This window comes from Melospiza melodia, chromosome 3, assembly GCF_035770615.1.
Source record: "Melospiza melodia melodia isolate bMelMel2 chromosome 3, bMelMel2.pri, whole genome shotgun sequence".
NCBI classification, from domain to species: domain Eukaryota; kingdom Metazoa; phylum Chordata; class Aves; order Passeriformes; family Passerellidae; genus Melospiza; species Melospiza melodia.
In genome coordinates this window covers 119,428,756-119,454,783 of record NC_086196.1, presented here as the reverse complement: position 1 = coordinate 119,454,783, position 26,028 = coordinate 119,428,756, and the positions used below count along the sequence as shown (strand labels likewise).

The window sequence follows — 26,028 nt, the reverse complement described above, 5'->3', positions numbered from 1 at the left end:
TCTGCAATGTAGAAATACTGTCATATTCCAAATAAAGGTTTTCTTTTTAACATATCTTACAAAAATGTAACTGCTTAAAATGCTACAATGTAATTGGTAGCAAAACTGTGAATGTGTTATTCCATTTTTCCAAAATGTGTTTGGAAATCTGAAATGAATGCATGCCTTTGTGTGTGTCATCACTGCCAATGATGCTGAATTTCTAATAAATTTCTGAAGCATCTTTAAAAATAACTAGATCATAATGTTCTCTGTATACTAACAGGCAGAAATGGATTTATCCATGGCGAGACTATTTATACTTCAGAAGGGTATTTGCAGTGTGACTTACAGCATCTGAATGTCGAGCTTTTGGCTCATTAGCATGGTTTCTGGGGCTGTTAAGAGAATTCATCATCAATCCGCTTACCTGCAGACAGCTCCTGTTCCCGGCACCAGCTCGCACTTGCCGCCGTTGAGGCAGAGCTGGGGCTGCAGCTCGCACAGGCTGCGGCAGGGCAGCCCGTCCCGGCTGGCGTAGCCAGGCCTGCACAGGCAGTCGGCCTCCCTGGTCCACTCGTTCAGCACGCACTCGGAAAACTTGTCACAGGCCAGGAACTTGCAGGGGTCTGCCTGATCAGCTGTAAAGGAGGGGTGAATCAGTAACTGAAGCGTTCCCTCAAAGGGCCTTGGCAGGGCTTGTGGCAGCCAGAGAAAACAGCTCGTGTTTACTGGCCTGCCACTCGGGTGGGCTGAGAGGAGGATGCTGTCCAGCATGGAAGGACACCAGCCTCTTCCTGTACAGGACACAGCCAGGTCATGGTGACGTCTGCACTGATTTACCCCATCTCTGTTATGCACTGAGTTTATTTTCATCTCACTGACAAGGATTTTCACATTTGGATGATTTTACCCTGTTTTTGCTGTGAGTGCTATCATCATACTCATGGATCCTGTGCTACAGCCTTATGAAATAATTTCAACTCTGATTATGTGTTCTTAAACACATAATTTAGGGCACAACAGAGGAATGGAATTAGATTATTGAATATTGCACAATCCTAAAACCCACAATGTAGAAATACGGTCATATTCCAAAGAATATGATTACAGGCTTTGTAGTGTGGGGTTTTTGCGTGGGTGGGTTTTTTGTTTGTTTGCTTTTTTGGGGTTTTTTGTGTTATGGTATAATAACATTGGAAAATCCTGTTTGGTTTTTTCTTTTGTTTTTTAAATATTAGTAAGAGATGCCTCTGTGAGATTAAGGGAAAAGGACCCTGCTGATGTTCATGGGAAGGCCCAAATCAGAGACAGCTGTTACACAACTTTGCTTCTCCTTTCCCATTCTCTGCCAATCCAACTTGTACTGATGGGGTGATGAGGAGGAGGGCTGCATCCACCTGTCCTGTCTGATGGAGTCTGTGTCCTGGGTACCATGGGGCAAAAGCCTTAGAAGGCAAAAAGGTGAGAAGCAGATCAGGGGATACAAATCCTTTTCTTGCCATCAAACAGCCCTGGTAAGATATATGAATACAGAAAGGAAAACAAATAAAAATAAAAAAAAATGAAGAAAAGAAAAAGAGAGCAGAGAAGGAAAAGAGAGCAGAGAAGGAAACGAGAGCAGATATACAGGTATGAGCTGGGCTCTGTGGCCCTTTATAATGATGTAGTTTAAAGGGAAGGTTTGTACTGGACATTGCAGCTTGTAACTGGGATGAGAGTTATCTTCTGCAGCCATTCATGCTTTATACACCAGATGCTCAGCAATACTAATTTAAATGGAAAATGAAGATTGCATTTGTTATAGGAATACTGGAAATCTCAGACACACACTGGGATATTCTTCAATGGTAGAAATGAATCCATCAGAGCTGATCACTTATAATCCCTCGATAATTTTATGGCTAATTCCTGTTTTTAATTTTTGACTAGTGGTTTAGTGTGCACCATTTCCCTTTGCTATATGCAGTGTGCATGTTGGCTTGATACGTCCTGTGCTCCTGGACTGGGAGTGTGAGCACAGGTAAACAACAACAACAGCAACAAGTAGAGCTTGGCTCAAGCATTTGGCTGGGCTGAGTTCTTGTGACAATATTTCATCTTCCTTAACACATACATGCATACTTTGTTATATTTTCTGTTTCCATAGAAAATAATTATTAATTATTTTTAAAAAATCAATTATAAAAATTAATTATTAATTCTTAATGAAATATTTCATGCAGGTATTTTGAAAAGTCCTTCTTTATGGTATTATTTAGGACCAGTGCAGTCAGCCCTTTACAGCTGCTGACTCTTGATGTGGATTTTGGACTCTCAGTTCCCATCCATGTTTCGCTTTGGTAGATCATTACCACTAGATGGCTCTCAGTTTCACAATAAAGAGGAATTTGCTTATATTACCTTAACTTGATAGACCGGTTGGATTTAATTTTTTTGGTTTGTTTTCTGAAATTAAAACGCACCTGCTTTGCCACACCTGTACTGGAATACACTGGCTTTGTGAACACAATTTCTTCTATTTTGACTCTATAAGCTACTTTATAAGCTATATATACTACTATATATTACCTAATAAGCTTATAAGCCTCGATAAAACAGCTCTCTCCACAAATTCTCTGTAATGAATTCTCTGTTTTCTTGAATTAATGTTGAAATACCACATCAGTAAAGCATATCAGATGAAGATGAAAGATTTAAAATTTTTTATGAATTTGCATTTTAGGATCTTTCTTATTTTAATTTTTATTTAATAAAAATTCATTACTAAAGCAGGGAACATATGGCAGTCCAAAGTTTACTCTTTATAATTAACTAATTTGATATTTTATTCATCAAACATCAGTTTATTATGGTTTATTTGGAGGGTAGAATACTGTGATTTTGTTAGCTTTCTTTACCACAAGCTACCTATGCTTTTAGTGGCCACAAAGACATATGTAAAAAGAAAACTGGTTAGAAACTGAATTTTAAATGGATTTTTGTTCCAGAATTGTCATAGATCTGTAAATGAAAAACCAGCTTAACCAAAACTGCTTGAGGCATCTGTATACTTTTGCTATTGTTCTTCTCCATGACAATTAAATTAAATTCAACCCTGAAATAATTGCCAGAGCCTGAAAATTGATTTAGGCTTTAATTTTATAAAATAGTGTAGTTTTTGAAAACACTAAGTTTTTGACATAAGAATAGTGTCCAGATGTGTAGTTACTGGTTTTCTACTGTTTAGCAAAGACTACAAACTTATTTGAAAGATATAAATCCAGAGGGATTCTAGAATTACAAATCTATGGAGTACTACATAAAGTCATGCCCAATTAGTGAGTATCTGTAGAATCCAATTATTCCTACACATTGTCTCCTTCTGTTTTGAATGCTGTATCTCTTTAGAAAAAGATCAAATCATGCTCTAAACCATGGTTTGCTTACAACATTGCAATAATCACCAGAAATTATGTTTCCATACTCCAATGCAAGACCTGCAAACTGCACATTAGCATTTCCTATACCTGTCTCCACCCAGCACTTATTCCAGAGATCACTCTGTCTCTGAGCAGCAGCTGGTGAACAAGCACAGCCCAACAGCTCCACCCAGCTTTTCATTACAGTAAGAAAATACATCTGCAGAGAACTTGCAACATCTTTTTTCATCTTATTACCCCCTATCACTGGAAGGATATTGCTAATGTGGTTGTTTCCAACACAGTCATACTTCTGAAGCTGTAACAGTCTGAAAAAAGATTGTCTGCTTAGCTTTGATTTAGCATATACATTAGTAATGCAATCTTACCTGGCTCAATATCCAGGGAATAGCTGTCAATCTCCAAATTGAGGTGCTGAGCTGCAGCATCACAGAAATCTTCCAAAACGCAGTGTACTGCTTCTGTGATATTGTATGGCACTGTCTTGGCAAATTTCATTTTGCTGTTCACAATCACACTTCCATTCCTGAAGTTGAGAATTTCCAGGTGCTTAAAACCTGTAAGGTTGGACTGAAGGTATGGAAGTAACTGCAAAACAGAAATTTGCCTTTATTTTAACTTGCTGTCAGTGTCTACCTGCTATTAATTTCTCTTATAGTCAATTTTCATTATCAAGTACACACATCACAGATTTATTTTCCTGAGTTTAATACAATTGTTAAGCTCCATGACCAAATTAACTTTTCTGTTTAGCAGTATCTTCTTCTGGATTTCTGCTCTTTTCTCAATAATGTATTGAGATGGATGGGCAGCAATTTCCCCTGTAATGAAATGCATAGCAGCTGGGAGGTTTATTCATCTGGAAGAGAAAAAAATTACCTCACTTTTTGCCAACTTTAATTATTTTCAAACATTCAATCCAGGCAGGTTAGGGCATAGTATAATAGGCATGTTATAGCTGAGCTGACCTGTGCCCTATTGTACCAACAGAGAAAATCCATATCTAATCACAGTCTATGCTATGATATATTTTTAAAAGCCTATTTTTAAATGCAGCAAGCAGACACAAGTCTCAGATATAATCAGCACTGCTATAGTGTTGATGTGGATCTAAGAAAAAGCCAAATAAATTACATGCTAGGCATATATCTGGGTTCTCTTGATCAAGTAAAATCTTTCATCACTGACTTCATAAACCCTGTCTTCAGACTCTAAGAGCATCCCAGGCTTATGGATCCTTTAAAATACAGCTTATCAGACTGAACTCTAGTAGGGTTTAGTATTGTTAAAATACTGTTCACTTCAGTGTATTCCCTTAAACTGCACCCAGCTGCCACAAATGCTGTTCAGGTTGATTTTCACCCACCAATTGCATGAACTGTTGTTCCAGTGCTTTGTATTCTGTCGAGCTCCTGTTGAAGAGGTCGTCAGAGAAGTGCATGTTGGTCACCCTCAGGCTGAAGAAAACCACGAGCTCTTTGCCCTTGGCGGCAGTGGTCATGGAGCTGGTGGTGACATACTTGAGCACGGGTGCAGGGGTGGTTTCTGCAGGCTCCGTGGTCAGCACTGGGATGTAGCCACTGCCCTCGTCCAGCCCCGCCGTGCTCACGGCGCCCATCTGATCCAGCTCGGCCGCGATGTCCTGCACGCCCATCCCGGTGCCATCTGCAGGAATCCCCTCAGGGGCTGGCACTGAGGGACCTGGTAACTCCAGGGACTGCTCAATGATCTCAGAGGGGCTGTAGGACGGGCTGGTGGCTGCGGGCAGCGGTGCTATTGGTGGCAGCACATCGGTGATGACAGCTCCAGGCTGCACGGTAGAGACACCACTTGGAGCAGTAAAGAAAGGCAACCCTTCATAAGTGCTGGCTGTAACAAAAATGTCATCCCCTGATGATTCTGGTTCTTCCATGATCTTAACTGCTGCAGGAAAACATGATAAAACCGAATTAGCTATGCTGAAAAGCAAGCACAAAAAGCATCAAGCATGGTAAAAAGAAATGTATACGGTATTTCCACTGAACATTTTTAACAATAAGTTTAACCTTATGTAAATATGAAAATGTTAACGCCATCACCAAGAAGGTCTACTGAAACAAAATACCTCATACACATGTTTGAGTCATGGGATTTCTGCAGGTTCTATGTCTAATATTTATGCTTGGCAAGTCTTTCCTGAACCTCTACAGCACATTCTTGTTCTGAAGGTACATAATCACACTGTCAGTTTATATTGTCTGAAAGGGGAGATTGGAGCTTTGAGCTCTCTGCTTGGAATGCTTGTATGCCAGAGTCATTCTGCTTCGCTCTGTGAAAAGCTAAAGCTATTATTTGCCAGTAATCTTAAAATGTGATTACAAAAACAATACAGCCCCTCCAGAAGCTAACTGTGTCAATTTACCCAAAAGACAACAGCAGCAATGAAAAAATATTCAAACCTTAAGAAGCCATCTACTGCACCTGAAGCAGAACTTTTATGATATTCCCATGGGGGCTTGGCATGGATCTAGGATATGTGCTAACTGTAGCTGAAATCCAAATCTAAAGTGTCAGGAATGTGACTCTTTGAATTTGGCTTGAGGCTACCTGGCCACAATGACTTCACAATAAATTATGTCCTCCACCAAGCCACCTGCCCAAACTGGTGCCTTTGTCCTTTTCCAGGGCTATACCATCCTTCATGTGGAACTTTTAGCAGCCCCCTTCAGGCAAAAACACTTATTGGCAGAATGGAAAGAAATTTTTCTCCCTTCCTTTCCCTACATCCCAGTGGCCAATGAGAACATGAAAGGAGAGCAAAGTTTTGCATTGGGAATATCCTTGCCTGAATGGGGTGGCAATTGTCCTGCCTTCCCATTTCAATGAAAGACTCAGATGCTCTTCTCTTGCCATGTCCTCATGTTTCTTGTATGATTAAGGATACGGACAGATTAGAAAAGCAAAGCCTAGTGATGTTCTCTGTTTACAAAGCTCTTGCTATTACTTGTTATGCTTCTAAGGAGTGAGAGTCACTTATCAGTTAAGAGAACTCAGAACAGCTTTGCTGGCATTAGTGCCTGAGGCATTAATGCAGGATGATCTACTGATGGGATGAGCCTGCAGCCCCACAGACATCTCTCTCAGCACGAGAGCACACACTCCAGCACACACCATTGTGATGGCATTTGTTAGGCAGATTATATTTTAGAAAGATAACTACAGGAGAAAGTTGTACTGAAGTGGCTTTGAAACTGCAGCAAATTTGACGCAGAAATGCACAACTATCTATATATTGCATGCCCGGCACATAGCTGTGTGTATATATATCTACATATGGTCTATACATAGACTATAAAGGTCTTCTGGCATCCTCTTATTACAAGCAAAGTAACTTAAAAGGCCTTGAGGGCATACCAAGATGATCTCTGAGCATCTATCACCTGTTTTTATAAGCTGCCAGTTCTTAGCAATCACTGTGTCTCCATCTGAAAGCAGTGACCCAACAGTTTGTATTGGCTCCTGTTAGTAAATGGGCTCACATCAAGGGCTGCTGGGCACCCACTGTGGCACAGCACCATCCCAAACCCAGGAATCACTGACCTGTTCTTTGTCTAACAGGTGTCATGTTACTGCTGCCAGACTTGCCTACACCAGTGACATGTTGAAATCAGCACTGCAATGATTTACAGCTCGTTTTACCAAGATTTTCATCTGTCTACATAAGGCTTCAATAAAATTCAGTCCTAAGAAGTTAGGAACTATGGATCAAACAGAGAAGACCTAGTCATTTCATAGAATCAAAGAATGGTTTGGTTTGGAAAGGAACCTAAACATTATCTAGTTCAACCCCCCTGCCATGGGGAGCTTCACCTTCTACTACACCAGCTTGCTCAAGGCTACATCCCACCTGGTCTTGAACTTCGGGATTGGGCATTCACAACTTGCTTGGGTAGCCTGTTCCAGTGCCTCACCACCCTCACAGTAAAGAACATCTTCCTAATATCTAACCTAAATCTACACTCTTTCTGTTTAAAGCCATTCTCCCTTGTCTTGTATCTACATGACTTTGTAAAAGATCCCCATCCAACTTTCTTGTACACCTCCTTTAGGTACTGTAATGCAAAGAAAGGCTCTCCCCAGAGCTTTCTCTTGTCCAGGCTCAACAAGCCCAGCTCTCTCAGCCTGTCTCCATAGGAGAGGGGCTCCTGCCCTCTGACCATCTTCCTGGCCCTCCTCTGGACTCCGTGGTCTTTTTTGTGTTGGAGGGGCCAGAGCTGAACAGAGTACTCCAGGTGGGTTGTGACAAGAGTGGAGTTCAGAACTGAATTACCTCCCTTGACCTGCTAGTCAGTGAAATGAAAAACAAACCCTTCCCAACCCTTTGCATTTAAAATGTTGGGTTTATATATTACATCAATATATATTGATTTTCAGACTAGATGTAAAGAAAACACTTTTTTATTATGAGATTGGTGAAACACTGGAACATGCAGCCCAGAAAGGTGGTGGATGCTGCATCCCTGGAAATATTGAAGGTCAGACTGAATGGGACTCTGAGCAACCTAATCTAGCTGAAGATGTTCCTGTTTATTGTAAAGGGGTTGAACTAGATGGCCTTTAAAGATCCCTCCCAATCAAACTTATTCTATGAATCTGTGAATCCATATGCACATAAAAATATGTGTAAATTTTTTCAACAGAACACAAAATACACTTACATCATTCATCACAAAGGAATTATTTGTAAAAACTTCACCAATTTGCTTTCTAGAAGAGATTTTCACATCAGAAGACAATTATGTTATGAAACCTCTACAAGTACAAATTCAGAAGATTTAGACACAGTCTCAGCATATTTCATTTCAGCAAAAAGTTTAGTTTATAGAACTATCATTCAGGTGTAGGGAATCCACAGAGGGCACAAAATAAGTCAATGAAATCAAATATACTCCCAGAGTAACCACATTGAAGGTTAAACAATACAATGGAATTAAAAGCTGATGTCTAAAATAAAAACTGCAACTCAAATTTCAGCCACCTCTTACCCTCTCACAAAGTTGTTCGTTGAACTCCCCAGATGGTTTTTTTTTTGTACTGCATAGCCAAGGCAGGACAGTATTGTACCGAGAGTGTTGTAACAAAAATTAGACACCCATTGGCAAAGACATGAAAACACTAAATTAAGAGGCGTTTTCCTGTGCCCATGCTATATTAAATCTTTGTAAAAGGAGTTGTCCATGTAGGCATTTATTCCCTGCTGAGGGAATGAAATACGCAGATTTGACTTGTCAGAAAAAAAATCAACTGCCACTTCAACAACTTCATTTTAGGTATCTGATTAGTTGGTCCTCATATTTTTTAAAATGAGGGAAACCCTTCTAATTGACCATGAATAAGGAGTAATTGTTAGGGAAAGGTCAAATTGTCATGAGACATTTTCCTAGAGGGTTTGCATTAATGAGCAGGCCCAGAATGTTATACTTTAAGGGGTCCTGGCATTTCCTTTCATTCATGAGCATAATAAGCACTGACATATTTCCCAAGTCCACTGGTGGGTATTCTGTACATGCTCTGTATATGAAAGTTACAGTGCTACAATGTCTATGTATATATTTGCATACTTGCTGGCTGAAAGAAATAACCAAAGAAGGGAAAATGTGCTGTTAAGAGATTGGTTCATAATACAGGGTAAGAATCACCTTGTGTGCAGCTCTGCTGATGCCAATACCAGATAGATACAGAAGGTAGATGCATTCTACAAATTTACATACTTTGTTGGTGCCTGAAATGTCACTAAATCCCTGGACACAGGACTGCTGTGTATAGACAAAGTGCTGAATTTATGTTCGAGGCCTTTAATTTTAACTAGACACAAGTAATATGAGGATTAAGAGAATTAAGAGAAGAGGATCATTAACCTAATGCATCACAAGAAGTGTCTCCCAACACATGATTACTGATTACATTCATCTTTCTAACTGCAAAGCCAAGACAAAAGAGCCATAGTGATCTAAGACTGTCATTCTGTCTGTCTGTTTGGACCATCCAGAAATGAGGTTCAGTGTCCATTGAATCCATAAAACTCTTTCTCCACTGACTACAGAGAAGCTGAGTTCGCTGGGAATGCACACCATCTCTCCTCCATCCTCCAGTCCTAAAAACTCTTTTCTCTATTAACCTTTTTCCTTAGCATCCACACTGGAGCTCTCGACTAGTCTAACTTTTCATAGGGCAGCCTGAGAGCACAGCTCTAGCTCTGCTACTCACTCCACTACTGTGGTGTTCTGTGTAACTTCTAGAAGCCTTCATCTTATTTTGAAAATTTCCATACCTTGCAGCTGTGCTTCATTATCAATGTTCTCAGCCTCAAAGATAAATGTCATTCTCACATGATGTCACAAGAAGAGTATTTTCTATCTTAATAAAATACTGCTTAGTAATGATAATCTTCTCTCATTATTCTCAGGACTATTTACTTCTATCTGACATTGAAAACATAAAAGAGTATGACGAAATTTGTGAAATCAAGACCTGAACATTTAAACCACTACAGAATTCAGGGCACTGAGCAACCAAAGCTCACTAATCTTGTCTATATGTTCGTTAGGAATGAAGGATGATTCTTTAGCTATCTCCACATGGGTATCAAGGCCAACCTTCTGTTCAGCACCAGACAACCCTGTTTTACTGACTTTCCTGCTTAGCTAAGTAATTTGTGAAGGGTCACAGACTGTGTGTTTGACTGGGGATGTGTTATGACATTGCCCTCATCTCATTGGGATCTTTACCATGAATTCTTTTTGGGAGGTCAGTAGCATTATTTACTTCTGCAATGACTGAAGAAACAAAATGCAAAGAACTTTTCACTTGTTTCAACGCACAAAGATTAAGAGAAAACCATTAAGAAAAAAGCCAAGCCATGACTGCTTTTATTGCTCTGCAATTTTCCCCTCACAGTGGCCAAGTCTGCCTGAGAGCAGCAGAATGATGCAGCTCACTAAAGCCTGACTGTCCATAAGCATTTCACTGCTGCAAGCCAGCCAGTCTTACTCAACTTGTACAGAATTTTCAGTACAGGTGAAGAATTCTCTTCCCGTAATGCCTGTCAGTATTTTGATTGATGCAACTGTCCTTGGGAAATGGAGGCTCCCCTAGACTTTATGGAAGTCTGTTGCAGAAAGGAGTCACATCTGTCTTGAACAATTTCATATTTGGTCTCTGTACCAGTACAAGCCCTCTGAAATATCAGTTTCTTGTGGGATTAAAATTAATTCTTTCTTTGATTGTAATTTTCACATGCACTGGCCATAGCATGGCTGAAAATAGTAATTCAGCTTGCTGTTTTGTAAATATGTTTATATAAATAATTTGCGGTTTTATAAAGGACTTCTGTCACTTCAATTAAAAGTTTTCTGAAGAAGACTCTTTCTGTAAAACTTTGAAACAATGAAATCAATACATTTAATATTTTTTTAAAAAAATGTTTGACTTCAAGTTAATAATTTAAGTACAACAGGTGGAGATAGAACAGATAACTATTAACTGAGCAATCTTATTTTTAGACCTGTATCAAATTCATATGCTGAGAAACCTGATGCTGAACCTTAGCTAGTGTCTTTGGCATTTTCATTTTTCAGCAGTTTTAGAGGATTAAGCATTTCAGAAACACAGATATAATTTAAACAATACAGGAATAGCTGCTGTTTAAAGCATACCCAAAATTCTGAGTAGAATATAAGAATATTTTAGAGAAAGTTGAGGTGCATTATCAGATACCTTGTATGGACAGTAGGTCAGTGGCAGGTTATTTCCATAATGTGACAAGTCACTTTGACCCTTTTCAGAACCTTTTACCTCTTCTGCTACTGAGATTGCTCGATAAAATTACATACTAGTGCTCAAGCACTCTGAACGTCAGTTTTCTGAGTAAAGTCCTTGCTAAAAATTATGCAACCAAGAATAAAATACTCTTGTGAAGTAAGGGGATTTGTAAGTACATTTACATAAAAACATGTTAAAAATGCCAGGGATACCATGGCTGTTTTGTATTGTAAGATATTTTGTATTGAAGTTCTGCATAATTTTCTACCATAGATATATCATATGAAAATATATATTAAACAAGAAAGATACCATGCTAATCTTGGAAGCAAACCCCAGCAGCAGTGAATTTGCAAAGAGAAAAGCACTTTTACAAAGAAAAGAATCAAAACCAAATAAGAAAACTCTTGATTAAAACAATAGCTTCAGGAGGATTTAACATCTCTTATTCCCATTGTTAAATGCTCTCAATCAAATTTGAAAAATTCCTCTCATGAATTTAAAATAATGAAATCTATGTGAAAACACCATGGGCCTTTACAAACACTTAGAAAAATAAAAAGATATTCATCTAAATGTTGCAAACACTGCTGTATGACACTAAAAGTTTTAGAGAACCCCAAATGGAGAACCTGGAATACTATTTTTGATTTATTTTATATTGGAATGTTTGAAAACAAAATCTGACAAGTAACAATGCTTATCCTTCAGAACTTAAAGTGATTTCCAAATTCCTGCCCATTTTCTCTATTTTTCTCAACTGTGCAACAGACAAAATTCAGAGCAAATTTTTGTAGAGGATGGGACCATCAGACAGTTTTGTGGTAACAAAGTTTATTAGTTTACAAAATGGCAAAAACAAAAAAACAAAATACAAGTTACATGATACAAATTCAAGTAATGTGTTGACCAAGGACCTGAAACGGAAACAAAAAACATGAAATTAGAACGTTAAAACCAGTGATTCTCTTATAATTTCATAATCAAATGAGCAATTTAAGACTTGCCAAGAAAAATGAAAGCACTGAACTTTTTTCCCCCTTGTACCATCTAGTCACTTGTGTGAGAAAATGGTTCATGCAATTAAAGTTATAGAATGAGGAGGGTTTTGGTCTTCTAAATTGTGCCTTGAATGTATGTAGTCTGATTTTTCTCAGTGTTTTGAAATGGAAAATGTGACTCTGTGAGAGAGATAGAAGGAGATATTTAAGAGGGAAGATCCTTCTGGCTTTATGTTTCATTGTAGGAATGCATTTCAGTCTTACTGATACGGAAAAGGACTTTGGGTCAGATGCCTTAGTGCAGACTTGGCTTGCTAAACGCACCCATCGTGCTTGGATTGTGGGCCTGAGCAGCCAGAGCAGCCAGGGCACTCCTGTCAGGGGGCAGGCAGGATGCTCAACGATAAACCCACAGTGCAGGAAAATTGTCCTTACAGCCATGGGCCCCAGGTTTGTGTGCAATCCCCCAAGAGACCCTCACGTAACAGTGGGGTGCAGAAGTCTTATGCCATGAGCTGGCTTTTCAAAAAACAACACTTAAATTAATATTTGGGATTGTTCTCACATAAAATGACTGGATTAATGTACGTGAGTTTCATTTAACTTTTCCAATTGTTGTTGAGTAGCAGTGACAATACAAAGATTAAACATTGTTACTCAAACTGCTCATAGAACTTACAGGTACATTGGGAAGCTAGAAATAGGAAAAAAATAGCTAGTGAGCTGTCCATAAAATACTCTCTTCACTCCCCATGAAAGAACTAGTAAGCATTACTAACACTAACCTTCTTGCCATAGTTTTTAAAGGAATTGTTAATAAAAGGGCAGAACCTCCTTTTAACCAGCAGGGAAAAAAAAAAAAAAATCATTATCTTTGGTAACTGCAACTGATGCTGACTCTATTCTCTTCTACCCTGCCACGTATCACCATTAAAATCATCTGCCTTGATGCTTTCAGGCATGCATTCTCCTCAAGCCACACTACTACTACTACTACTACTACTACTACTACTACTACTACTACTACTACTACTACTACTTATTATTATTATTATTATTATTATTATTATTATTATTATTATTCAAGGTTTTCAGTATCATGTTGGCATATTGTGAAGTTCTTCAAGATTTATTCAGCATAATTTTGATTTTTATTGTTTCCCTTTGAAGCGTCAGTGTCTGATTCTGACATGGTGAAGAAGACACAGGGATAGATAGGTGTAGATATAGATGGTTTAGAATAGGGATGAGAATGGAACTTTGAGTTTATTTTAATTATTTAATACAAGTTTAACCAGGGCTTCAGCAACTGCTATAGGCTAAATATACATTTAGGAGAAAGGACTGAAATGTGCTGAAATATTTTCCCAACTTGATTTCTTTCCACCTCTAGAAAGATAAATTAAAAATATGGCAATTGTTATGGGTAGATGGACCTTAGGAACTGAAATCCTCAGCTATGAAGATGCCATTCATGAATAATACTTTTTGTTTTTACAGTCAACCCCAGCAGGCTTTTCTGTGCCAGCAATTCCCTGCTCCAACTCTGCTTGAAAGCCCATTATTCCAAACTGCATGGCAATAAAGATGGTTATTAAGGAATGTTTGACTCTCTATAAACTTTTGACTATAAAACTCTGTTGTTGGCACCACTATTCTACAAATATTGTATACTACAATAATTTAATTTTAAAACGTCTATCAACTAGGGAAGAATGAAAGAGAAGGCCAAACATGTAAATTCAGTAAAATGAAGAAGAAATAAAATATTTTGCATCCAGGCTTGGTTTAATCATGTTCTTACTGATGCATGTAATGATCCTACTGTTCTACAGAATGAAAGTGAAATTTCTGTGTCCTTCTAATTTACACCTGGATGTCATTGCTTGAAATTGAGTTTCGTTTTTTCCTCTACAGAACTTCATAGAAAGTTTAATTGAGAAAGAAATGTTAAGGACTTATGGGAGAAAAATTGCATGTTATCTTCAACTTAAAGTCAGAAGTTACTTGCATTTGCAACTAAAACCAAAATGTCTATGACACCCCTGACAGCAGTTTAAGTTGTAAATATTCATAAACACGAAGCACATTAAATTTAATGTGATTATTGCAAATATGCCTCATTTAAGATTTTTATGTATTTTTGTTTGCTAGTTTTAAACACTGTAGTGTTTTTCAAACTGACTAACTAGCAGCTTAAATTGATATTAGCATCTGTGCTATCGATGTAAGGCATCTTAAGATGGCTGAGAAGATCAAAGCTAGAAGGCCAAGCCCTGTCTGTAGACAGGGATACAAAATTCCATTGAGATATGGAGCAGATGATGGAGCAGAGGTTATTCAGAGCACTCAAGTTACAACTTGTTTATAACAGTCCAATGCAGGTGGCATGAGTTTTTTTCTAACAAGGAACAGACTAAAAAAATTTCCAGTCTGAGGTCAAGTGGACTCTCCTATGCTGGAGCATATTGAATTCCCCAAAGAGAGGAGATTAATAATTTAGAAAGTCAAAGTTTTAGTACCATTTGATCATAACACAATTTTTTTTAAACCCAGCATTTCTAGCAAGACCAAGGATTTTTAATAAGTGAGGGAAATGCATTATTTAGGGCATGTTAGTCTCAGCAGAAACACTTTGCCTAATATTTGTTCCAACTGGACTACATGACATGTAAACTTCATTAGTTTCATTCATTTATGACATGACAAATGTTAACCTTACACTCCCAGCACAGATGTCTGTATTATTTGTTTTAGAATATCCTTCTGACTATAATGCTGCAAAGACCAGGGGTTTTAAATTAATTTTATTCAGGACAATAATATATTTAAAATACACATTTAAAATTATTTGTGATACTGGCCCTTCAAATTCTGAACTTATTTTTGCCTTTTATATTTGCCTTTATTAGACAATTAGAATTATTGCAGTCATGTCTAAAATCTGTGAACTGCCTCAAGTTTTTCGCCCTTTAGTTCTAAAGAAAATTAATTTTCTGGAACAAAGTGGAATTAAACCACATGCAGCAACACATATATACCCCTCCTGGAGTGAGAGCTCCTTCATGCACTGTAACAAAGAGGAAGAATTATGGATGGTTTGTAGGCTTGACTACAAAGTGTGACTGAACAAGTGTGGAGCACTGAGGTCTATCTTCCTGCTCTTTTCATAGGTGCACAACGGGGTGTTACATTTTTTCATTATTATACATTATTTTACATTTTTTCATTATACGAGAAGATTTGCATCTGGATAAGCAAATTTTCTTAGCAGCAATATAAATTGTTTTCACTACTTCACACAGTCATTTTAATGAGTCATTGGAATTACTAATTGAGTTTAAAGAAAGTTATCACTTGTTTTGGTTCATTTGTGTTGTGTATTTGGGGGGTCATGAATAAGAAATAATATTTGAAGGAAGACAAGCTTAGCCTTAAAGTAAAACAGAAGTGACTGGATAGCTTAATAATTTAAACAAGTCATGTGTTAAATTGGAAAAATAGATAGTGCTCACTTTCTCTCAAACTGTTTTGCTTGGATTAGTCATTTCATTTCAGCATTTCTAAGTATATTTTGAAGACGTGATGTAGATTTTGTTCTATTCCAATTGCTCCTGCTGTTCCCAGCACAGAGACAGCTGGGCAGATTGCTGTCATTAAATTCTGACCAGATGCTAATAACTTACTTTAATATGTTTAGGATTCCTCAGGAATACTCTGTGTAGGCAGTTCTAATTGATCAAAATATTTCCTTCAATCCAGCATATCCTAATACGAGCCTGCTGGAACTCTTCTATTCCCCCTTATCTTCAATTTATAGACAACTTTCAGACTAGTGAATATTGTATAAGGTGCTTGAGAAAATGACATTGCTAGACCTACCTGTTCACTTCTCCAAACGTCAGGCAACCTTCACAAAAAACACTCTTTGCACATCTGAAGCAGCAAGAGACAAGAAGAAGGGCACAGAGAGAAGCTGATGGGGAAAAATGTCAAGAAAAATCCTGTCAGTTTATGATCCAAGAACATAAAAAGAAAACATAAAAATATTTAAGGGAACAGAAGAGTTCTTACCTGCTCTATCCATTGATGTGAAAAAACTGATGAGCGTTCCTGGCACAATGAATGGGTGAATTCCAATCCTGGGAACATCCAGAGAGATTCTTGCAAGAAACAACGGGGTTTTCTTTTCTGTGACAATGCTGGTTATGCCAAACAGAAAACTGTGCTAAGCAAAGACACTGCTAAGGCAGCTGAGGTTGAAACAGAGATGGAAAAAATCCACAAATGCACAAAGCCCTGAGATTTTTTCCTAAAATTTACTTGGAAATAAGACTGAGTGAAGAGTGTGCCACCTAATTAACTGTTGGGCAGCAGGATAATATTAATGGGGACAACTCACAGCAGGTTTGTGTGAACATGAGATTAATTATGGCAATAATTAATGAGGCTTTTATCAGTTACACATACAGAGATATGACCATCATGAAACCATAAGAAATCTTATCAGTGGTTTCTTGTCACAGAAAAAAACCCTGCAATAAACCCTGCAGAGTTTTTGTCTCTCAGAATCCTTCTTGAAAGCCTGAGGATCATCCAGGCTCCTCAAACAGATGCAGTACATCTGAGTAGCTGAAGGATTTTACTGCAGCTTTGTTTTGTTTTGCAGTAACTTCTCCAGAAATAATGCTGCTTCCATGATGGCCAGGATTTTGGGATGAACATTTACCTGGACTGTACGCCTGCTCCTGGCTCATCCCTCCCCCGGCTGCCACACCTGGCAATTCCCATTCTTCCATGGCTTCAAAGGACACCTCTCATGGACTCTTCATCCCTCACCTCCTTCTGCTCACCTTTCTCTAGGTGTTGTATGCAGAACTTTGCCTGTATTTATGTCTGTGAGGCTGAGGCTGGTTATCTTTTTAAAAACTGTGAAAGAAATTTTTAAATTACTTGCTTGGTGATCTTGGGCAGGGCCAGGTAAAGTAGTTGGTGTAGGATGTAGACATTCAATATTCAGGAGTCTGTAGTGATGTCCAGCTCCCAGGGCGCACATGTGACAGTGCAATAAAGCCCACCTCTGAAACAGAGCTAATACCTAAAAAAACCTCAGACTATGTTATTTTTGGAAGCCAGTTTTTCCTTTCATGGTAAAGAAGAGTGAATTTAGATTTCTAAACACATGGTGAAGAAATGTGTTCCATCTTCTGGAGAGTAGGATGGGAAAAAGGTTGAAAACTAATACAGTAGAATGTCAGACAACTCTTTAGACCCTAATCCTCTGCCCAAACTTATACACATTGTCTGAGTAGTTCCTGCCATTTCACACCAAAAACAGTTTAAAGACGTTTTTTCCCTTCAATGTTACTAAGAAAAGCAGCTATGAAATGCAGCCAGGAACAAAGTGTGAAATATTTTGTACAAGGTACGTTCTGCTGCCATATTAAAATTAATAGTACTAACACTGGTGACTTTAATAAAACCTGAATTTCCAGATTGAATTCCATCAGTTCCCATGAAATGCACAATATATCAGGAAATAAAAGGCTACAGGAAATACCATACACACAGGACTGCCAGAATTGAAAAAGGCTTTAAAAAGGGAAAAAAGTTTTAAAGAGTAAAGAGTGTACATTTTAAAAACTCAATAAATAGGTTTTCAACAGCTCTCCTGACTGTTAGGCATGCAGTATGCTTTGTGTAGTATAAGCTTTTAAGAAAATATAATAGCTGCAGCTTTGAGCCATTGCTAACATGGCATTCCTACTTTTTAGACAGGGAACAATTATTTTTTTCTCCTACTACTCAGCTGCAGAAATAATGATGGAATTCTTATACTCTGGTGCTTGTTTCAGACATTACTTTTATTCAACAAGGTGAAACAAGATAGGATGCCTTATTTTGGGGTAGGCTTTTTTTTTTTACAGCTCTAGATTTTGTTCTATTTTGCAGTTTGACAGGTTCTAACCTAAATATGCAGCAAATAATTTCTTAAGGAGTCAGTGCAAGTGAGTTAAAGATCCTCAGCTTCTTCCCTTCAGTAATTTGAGGCTCATAGGCAAGAGATGTTTAAGAAATTGGGAAATAGATATGTGACTTTATGCAGTTTTTATGACATCAAGTCCCTAACGCAATGAGTGAACAGAATGAAAAATGCATGACTTTCCTTTCCCTGCAAATGTAGCACTTTTCCACACTTATAATGAATGTTATTTGAAGGTATGCTGTGCTTTTATCAGTAGCACTACAAGACTCCTCAGCATGCATTTGAAAATAGTCGCATGTAAGACTTTTCATCATAAACATTATTTTCAGGAACACTTGACAGCTGATTCTTGTAAGAAGTGATTTTTCTAAACTTTAAGTCACTCTGCTAATCATAAAGTATTTGTTTTTCTCTCATTTCCAAAATCTGTTTATAAAGGCAACATTATAGAATGGGAAGTTTATATTCAGTGCATTAGCTACCATGCAACAACATGATCATGAAATGTGCTGTGCTCCTCCCAGTCAGGAGCTGAGGGTTGTGTGCTCCCAAGTGGGGTTGTGTGCTCCCAGGTGGCACCTGTTACATCCTCTACTCTCTAAAACAGTGATGTAGTGATTTGCTTGATCCAGAAAAACACAAATGGGCATTAATCTAGAAAAACACGAATGGATGTTAATCTAGAATTTCCTTTTTTATTTTGCCCTGACATGTTTTTTAGCTCTGCCTTTTTGAAATTTTACCATAATACTCTGTACTAAGTGTTCCTTATGTTTGGCATCGGTTGGGTTTTACAGGCTGTGTGATGAATGGACATTCCCCACTCCCACACCTCTGCCAGGCAGGCCTGTTGTGAAGGACTGTGAAGGATGTTATCACCATGCAATCCCTGTCCAGCTCTCCAATCAGCTCTGCCTGGCCTGTTTGCCTCACAGGATGTGGGCAGGCAGCAGGGATGAAGGTCCCTTCCTGCTGGCTTTGGGCATGCTGGATAAGGAGGAACATCTTGAAAGGAGGAGAAGGGTTCCCTCTTCTGACTTCAAGAGACTTCGGAGTACAGAAGGGACACGAAAGGCCAAGGCCTGGGCAAGGAGGGAGCTGGTTGAGCTGGGACAGAGCAGAACCTCCTGTGGGAACAGGGAACTTTCCTGCAGCAGGGAGCAAACTTACAGGCTTTGAGCGTGATGTTCTTAGACATCCAGAAACACCAAGTGTCGAGTCTTGTTGTGCGAGTTAATGCATGTTGTTGGAATTTTGCCTTTTGTTTGTTTTCCTCTGCAGATTTTTTATTATTGCTTAGAGACTATGTGGGGACATCAAAGAATCCTGCTGACTCCCATGATGTGCTTACCTGCCCTCTGCTTTCCTTTTGAGAGAGTCAGTCAAAAATCTGAGACAAAGCACATATGAATATTCATCCAAGAACTAATTCCTCCCTTGTGCCTGTAGTGACCTCTTGCATCTTACACAGGAAGCACAGGCTTTGAAGTGTAAATAAAATTTAAGTTTACTCACCTAACACTGAGATGATAAGGCCAGGCCAGGGAGCAGCATTGGAGAGGGAGCAGACAAGAGCTGGGACAGATGGAGGGCAGCTCCTCCTAATCATGGCTATTCCTGCTTTGCCAGTGGAGGCTCCTGCCCTGCACAATTCAGCTACCTGCACACCACAGTGGCTCTTATGGCTTTGTAGCTGCTGGTGGAGGTGATAGAAGCAGTAACCTTACAGATATTTCGCTGTTCTGAGGGAGAGCCTAAATTGCCTGTGCCCTAAAGCTGACCCCACTAGCTTTGTCTGAACTTTCTTTAGTTTGCAGGGTCAGCTGTGGGAAATGTATCTATCATGTACTTTCATTTGAAAGGCTGCATTATCCAGATTTTTCTCTTTATGTATATTTTGTATTTTTCCTCATGTAGATGGGTGCTTCCATGACTACTGCATAGATAAAATGGAATAAACAAACAGAGAAAACAGAAATTAAAAAAAAATTCACATTAATCAGACCTGTAGATATGGAAGCTTTTCTGAGCCATGGTACCCTTTGTTGAAATAAATTATGTCATGTTACTCTTGCAGCTATCATCCGCAACTGGCAGTAGAGCCCAAAGTAATTTACTTTCCATGTTCTAAGTACCAATTTTTTAAATGTTAATCTAGAACTTCCCTTTTTTTTCCCCTGACATGTTTTTTTGCTCTGCCTGTTTGAAATTTTACCATAATACTCTGTACTAAGTGTTCCTTATCCTTTGGCATCTGTTGGGTTTTACAACCTTGAACTAAGGTGCATTAGGATTTTGCTGAAGAGACCATCAGAAATGTACATTTTTCACCTTTGGTTGTGAAGGAGAATTTCCTGTCCCAATGGAAAGGAATGCTTACTGCTCTGACACGTGACTGCATGTGTCACAACAGCTGCACCTCTGCTACTCTCTCTTACACAAAAATCCCTTACCTTGTCCAGACAGGCTGTCTTGGTCGAGTTCCCTGGGAGGAGGTTGTGCTGTGTCAGTCAGTTGTCTCTCCGCAGCGTCCCTGCCCGGCTCGGTGGCAGGCAGGGGATGGGCAGTGGTGACACTGCCCGTGGTGGCCGCCTCCCCTGGAGGCTCAGAGCCACCCGTGAGCGAGTCCTGGCCAGCAGAGTCATCTGCTGGGGCAGGCAAAAAGGGATCCTCTGGTTTTGGAGGGCTGCTGGTGCTACCCAGAACGCTGAAAGGCACTGTGAAACTTGGGTGGTCGGTAGCAAGAACTTGGGTGTACGGGTATCTGTCCTGGAATGGTTCTCTGGACGGTTTGGTAGGAAAATCAGGTTCAGATGTAATAAAATTATTAAATTCTTCAGGGATGCTGATTTCTTCACTTATAGCAGGGCTTTCAGTTGGAAATTCATCAACAAATACATCTCCTCTTTGATCCACTGTTGCTGGACTGGGATAACCTAGTGGGAGTTCCTCCTAAAAAAGTTTTTAAAAAGAATCTTTCATTATTATGTTGAGCTTCATTGCTAAAAAGGCAATAATCTTTAGCCACATGAACTAGCAAATAGCTAAGTCAACATGGAATTGTATTATGGGTTGGGTTGGAAGGGGCCTTAGAGCTCATCTAGTCACAAACCCCCTGCCATGGTGACATCGTCCACTAGGCCACGTTGCTCAATGGCACATCCAACCTGGAATTCTGCCAGGAATGGGGCATCCTCAACCTCCCCAGGCGCCCTGGACCAGTGTCCCACCATCCTCACAGTAAAGAACATCTACTGCATATCTACCTGAAATTTCCCATCTTTCAGTTCATTTTCCTTGTCCTGTTCCTACAGATCCTGACAGGATCTGTCTGACAGATCCCTCTCCATATTCCCTGCAGGCCCCTTCAGATACAGGAAGGCTGCTATGAAGTCGTAGGATGTGTAAAATGTTTGGCATGTACATATGATCCTAATCACAGTTCCTGTAATTTTAAAAGTAGTGGAAGAAAGATGATTTTAACTAGCCCTGTAAACTGCCCTCCTTCTGTCATTAAGATGTACTGCTGAACTGATGAGACACTGTTTACGTTGTAATTAAATCTGGAAAAGGTAATCAGGTAGTAATATTCACCTGTAAGTGCTCGAAACAGTGTCCCTGTTGCAGTAAAACAACACAACATTCATCCTTACAGAATGTACAAAAAGCACATATGTTATTCCAGCATAAGAAACTTTTTGTGTGTTTATCTACCTCTTAAACACTGTTTAATTTCTTTTCCCATGGAGAAATAAATAAACATGAAAAGTGTTATTAACCTACCAAATCAGGGCCTGCCAGAGGAATAGTGACCACACCTTGGATATCATTGTCTAAGTCACTAGGTGGTATAATAGTTTCTGCAAAGAAAATCAAAAACATTAGAAAGAGAGAGAGACAGCATAGAATACTTCAGCACCAACAACATTGAAAACTGATCAAAACACATAAACTCAATTGAAAAAAAAGTACTAAAATTTTCTCCATCAAAAAATTGCTTTTAAAAATCCATCTACAGACAAAAAACATCAGTTCCCATTCAAAAAGGAAATTATAAAGAAAATCAAATTTTATATACACCTTTTTTTGTTTGCTTTATTTAGAATAAATGGGATAGGTCTGCAGAGAGCTGAACCATGGAGGAATGCTTAAAATCTTCTGAAGTGTGAACCCCTCAGTTCAATCTGCATGGACTACAATGACTCATTATATTGTGCTCATTAAGCCTCAAGCCATTCCAGTTTTACCCTGAGTCCACACCGTTGCAATGTTGGTGTTTTGGCTTTTGTGCTCAAGTTGCTCCTTTCACCTCTCAGAGAAGATCTTAAAAGTACCTGCATGCAAACTGTTTGTTTGGTTATTAGAATTAACTACTGGGAGAAAGTTGATTAAAATATTTATTATTGAAGTGTTCTATATAATTTTTTTTCTTGGGACTTTTCCTCTACAAAAAAAATATGACACTTTATTCTTACAGAAAGTATTAGTTTAACTGAGTAACTTTTTTTTTGGTAGGAAAATGCTGCTGTTTGCAAATGAAACACTGTAGCTAAAATTTGGTCTGGGTTTTGAGGTTGTTTCAGTAAATATTCATATGAAAAATTATTTCAGATTATTTTCCCCCCTTTTTAACACATCTCTCAAAAAGTAGTTTGCTAGCTTTGCAAAAATGGTTGATGAATTAGAAAGGGATATTTATTAGCTGGATTACTGAATAACAGACCTTCAGCTTCTGCTGGAGGTTTTCACACCCAGCTTGTCTTCTACACTCCCTCTGTGTTTCAGTGTGTGAGTGAAACACAACTTTACTGATTTTATCTTGGGATCAAATGCTGTTTAAGGTGCCAATGTCTCTGATGCTGCTGAGAGGTTAGATGGCTTGCTTACAATAAAGATAGAGCTTTCAGAAAGCTAATCTTATGTTAGAGGCAGATCTAACTTTTTTCTTGTTAAAGAAAGAAGAGTGTCCATACTGGAAGTTAAAATGATACAGTGAATGCTCATGATATTTATTTTATTTTTCTCCTCTTCATGATCTTAGTGTGCAAAAAACCAAAAAACCAAGAAAAAAAACCTTCTAATACAGTTGCAAGTTAGGCAGTATAAAGACACGTTTTGCTATAAAGCTTAACTTATTTCAACACCAAGGAGAATGGACTATGTCAGATGAAAATCATCTGTTAGAGAAGCAAAGGACACCTTACTGAAATGGCATCAGTTTGGGAAGGCAAGATGCAGGTTTATGCTGGCACCTGCCACCTGCTTTACTGACCATCAGTAAACTGAAGTGTTCCAAGGTCCACTGGCAGGGACTGGTCTTCATGGAGTGCAGTGGCAACCAGCTGCTGAAGGTCTGTTACTGTCAGTTTGGTTGCTGATATTTCCCTCTCTTCAACTGGAGAAATTGGAATTTTTTCACTTTCAACCTTATTAGATCCAATAGTGGATATGTCATCTGCTGTGCCTTTGGTTTCTGAGCCATCTCTCTCAAAGTTCACCACATATCTTGCTACTGTGCTGCTGGATCTGCAAGGGGGAAAGGTGAGAATGCCCAGAGCAGCAAAATCAGTCACTGGCTGAGAAATGATTTTCCACACCAACAAATCTGCAGCCATAACATATTCTGTTAGAGTAATGCAAATTTACTTCTTTCTAATGAGACTGTCATCTTCAAATTACTTTTTCTTCACCTAACTCCTTTTTTTTCCCATGCATAACTTTTAATAAAAATTCCCACATTGAAGATAATTGCAAAAATCTTCTAACATAATCTGATTTAATCTGACTACTCAGAAATCTGTAGAACTGGTAATATAGTCTGAAGTCCTTGACTACTGATTCAAACAGCTATGAAGGCACACTGGGGTTATTAGAACCCATAATCACACATTAATTATTCAGGAACCTATGAAAAGGGATTAGATAGTTCATAAAACTGCAGATAAGCAAAAATCTTATCAACAAGAGACTTTTTTTTTGCTCTTTTTCAAAGAACAGCCAGCTAATGTGGCAAGCAAATCACTTTTTCACAGTGGGAGCTAGCTTTTCCCAGTGCAAATGGGTGAGTATGGCTTCTCCCTAGACATTCATGTTTAACAGAAGTCTCAAATATTCACCATTTTTAATACATCATTTTTTATACCTGTTAAATTCACCTAATTAAATGAAAAATAGTGAGTACATTGTAAACATTTCTATTCCACTATGTTACTTTTTTTTTTACTCTGTCAAATAACATTAAAGAGAAGAATTTCACTTTTATCTAGTGTGTGCAAGATATTTGCATTTATATGACATTGCAAGAATTCAGGAAACACATTAGAAAATTCTTCCTTTTAAAGCAAGAGCAAAAGAGAAATTCTGGGAAACTGCTAGACAAATTATTCCCCAGTAGCACTTTTAAGCAGCAACAACAATAGACTCTGTAGATGTTTGTATTACCAATGAAAAACTTCCTGCATTTTATCAAGCTAGTAACTGGTCTCTTTGCTATTCTATTTGCCTTGATAATGGAGATAACAAATCAAATTCTACATTCTTATTGGAAATATTGTGTACATGGGAATACAGCTAGGAAACAGCAGATCAAAAATGAAAATTTGAATATAAAGTTTTCCTACTTTTCTCTTTCAGTATACAGCTGGTATAAATCTTTAGTCATATAAATGTGAATTTTCTTAGGTCAAAGATTTTCTTTTCTTCAGAGACATCCTGACAAAATTTGATTACATGAAACATTCAGATTAAAGTTAAAGGTGTCCCTGACACTTTCCAGTACAGATTTTGTACTTAGAACACAACCAATTCACTTGGTCACATCAAGATAAAGACATTTAAAGATTTATCTATGTACATAATAAAGTTATTAACATCATAATTATTATAATTAGTTTATAAAACAATTATGAATTACAGAAAGATTACCCATCTTTCTCCTTCTTCTGTCTTCATTTCATCGCAGAATTAAGAATGTGAGAAAGGATTGCAAAAGAAAGAAAAATAAAGATTCTTGTTTACTGTTAAATCGTTGTCACACATATCACAGCCATCTTTTGACAATTTATCTTATCTTCTACATGTCATCTACAATTTTTAGCTCTGTGTGAAATTGACATCACTTCATTTTTTCCCTTCCAAACAATGGGAATCACTGTGGTTTGTGTGGGGAAACAGGAATTTTATTTTACCGTGGCAGTCTGAAATATCAGCTTTCCTATTTCCATCATGAAATGGTGCAGTTTGAGCCCTGTCACTGCCAATCTCTGTGGTGGCAATGGGCACTTGTGGCAGTACTTTCCATGATCACAGTTACCACCCATGATGTCTACTCAGACTGTAGTCCAGGGGTAACTTGAACCATTAATTACCTCTGGAAGACATGACTATGTTGTCCTTCTACACATAATGCTCAGTTATTTTCCCTGGTGAATTCTCCAGAATGCCTATGATGTTGTCTTTTTTCATTGCTTTGTGGGAAATGCTGCTAGAATGTGTAGTACTATGGCAATAGTACTACATGGAGAGAATGGACAGCAACATCCATCTTTGCTGATCTGTAACTCCTAAAGCTAACTAAATTACTGGATATTAGGAATCAATCCAATTTTTCCACCCTGATGAATGTTCTTTCATACCAGCTAAATCCAAGATATGGCAGCAAAATGGATCCCAGACCTCCTGGAGTCACAACTAAATGAGGTTAGATATTGCAAGTTGTAACTATGAGATGCTACTATAGATTTTCTCTGCTTGTACTGCAGTAGGCAGATTTTTGTTTTATTAATTTCAATATAAAAATACAAAGAACTAATTTTCAGACTATTTTGCTCTTCTCTCTCCT

The 26,028-nt window shown here is 38.3% G+C and overlaps 1 protein-coding gene across 1 annotated transcript in view; it reads right to left on the bottom strand.

Moving 5' to 3' along the window:
• The window catches only part of IMPG1 (interphotoreceptor matrix proteoglycan 1), a 55,719-nt gene that overhangs the window by 6,117 nt on the left and 23,574 nt on the right, over nt 1-26,028 (bottom strand). Inside the window, exons 9-15 of the mRNA XM_063153515.1 lie at nt 25,113-25,133; nt 23,461-23,714; nt 21,972-22,048; nt 20,642-21,140; nt 4,768-5,324; nt 3,770-3,989; nt 410-620 (exon numbers count right to left, since the gene is read on the bottom strand). Coding sequence (XP_063009585.1) covers nt 410-620; nt 3,770-3,989; nt 4,768-5,324; nt 20,642-21,140; nt 21,972-22,048; nt 23,461-23,714; nt 25,113-25,133 — 1,839 coding nt within the window. The remainder of the gene's footprint in view (nt 1-409; nt 621-3,769; nt 3,990-4,767; nt 5,325-20,641; nt 21,141-21,971; nt 22,049-23,460; nt 23,715-25,112; nt 25,134-26,028) is intronic.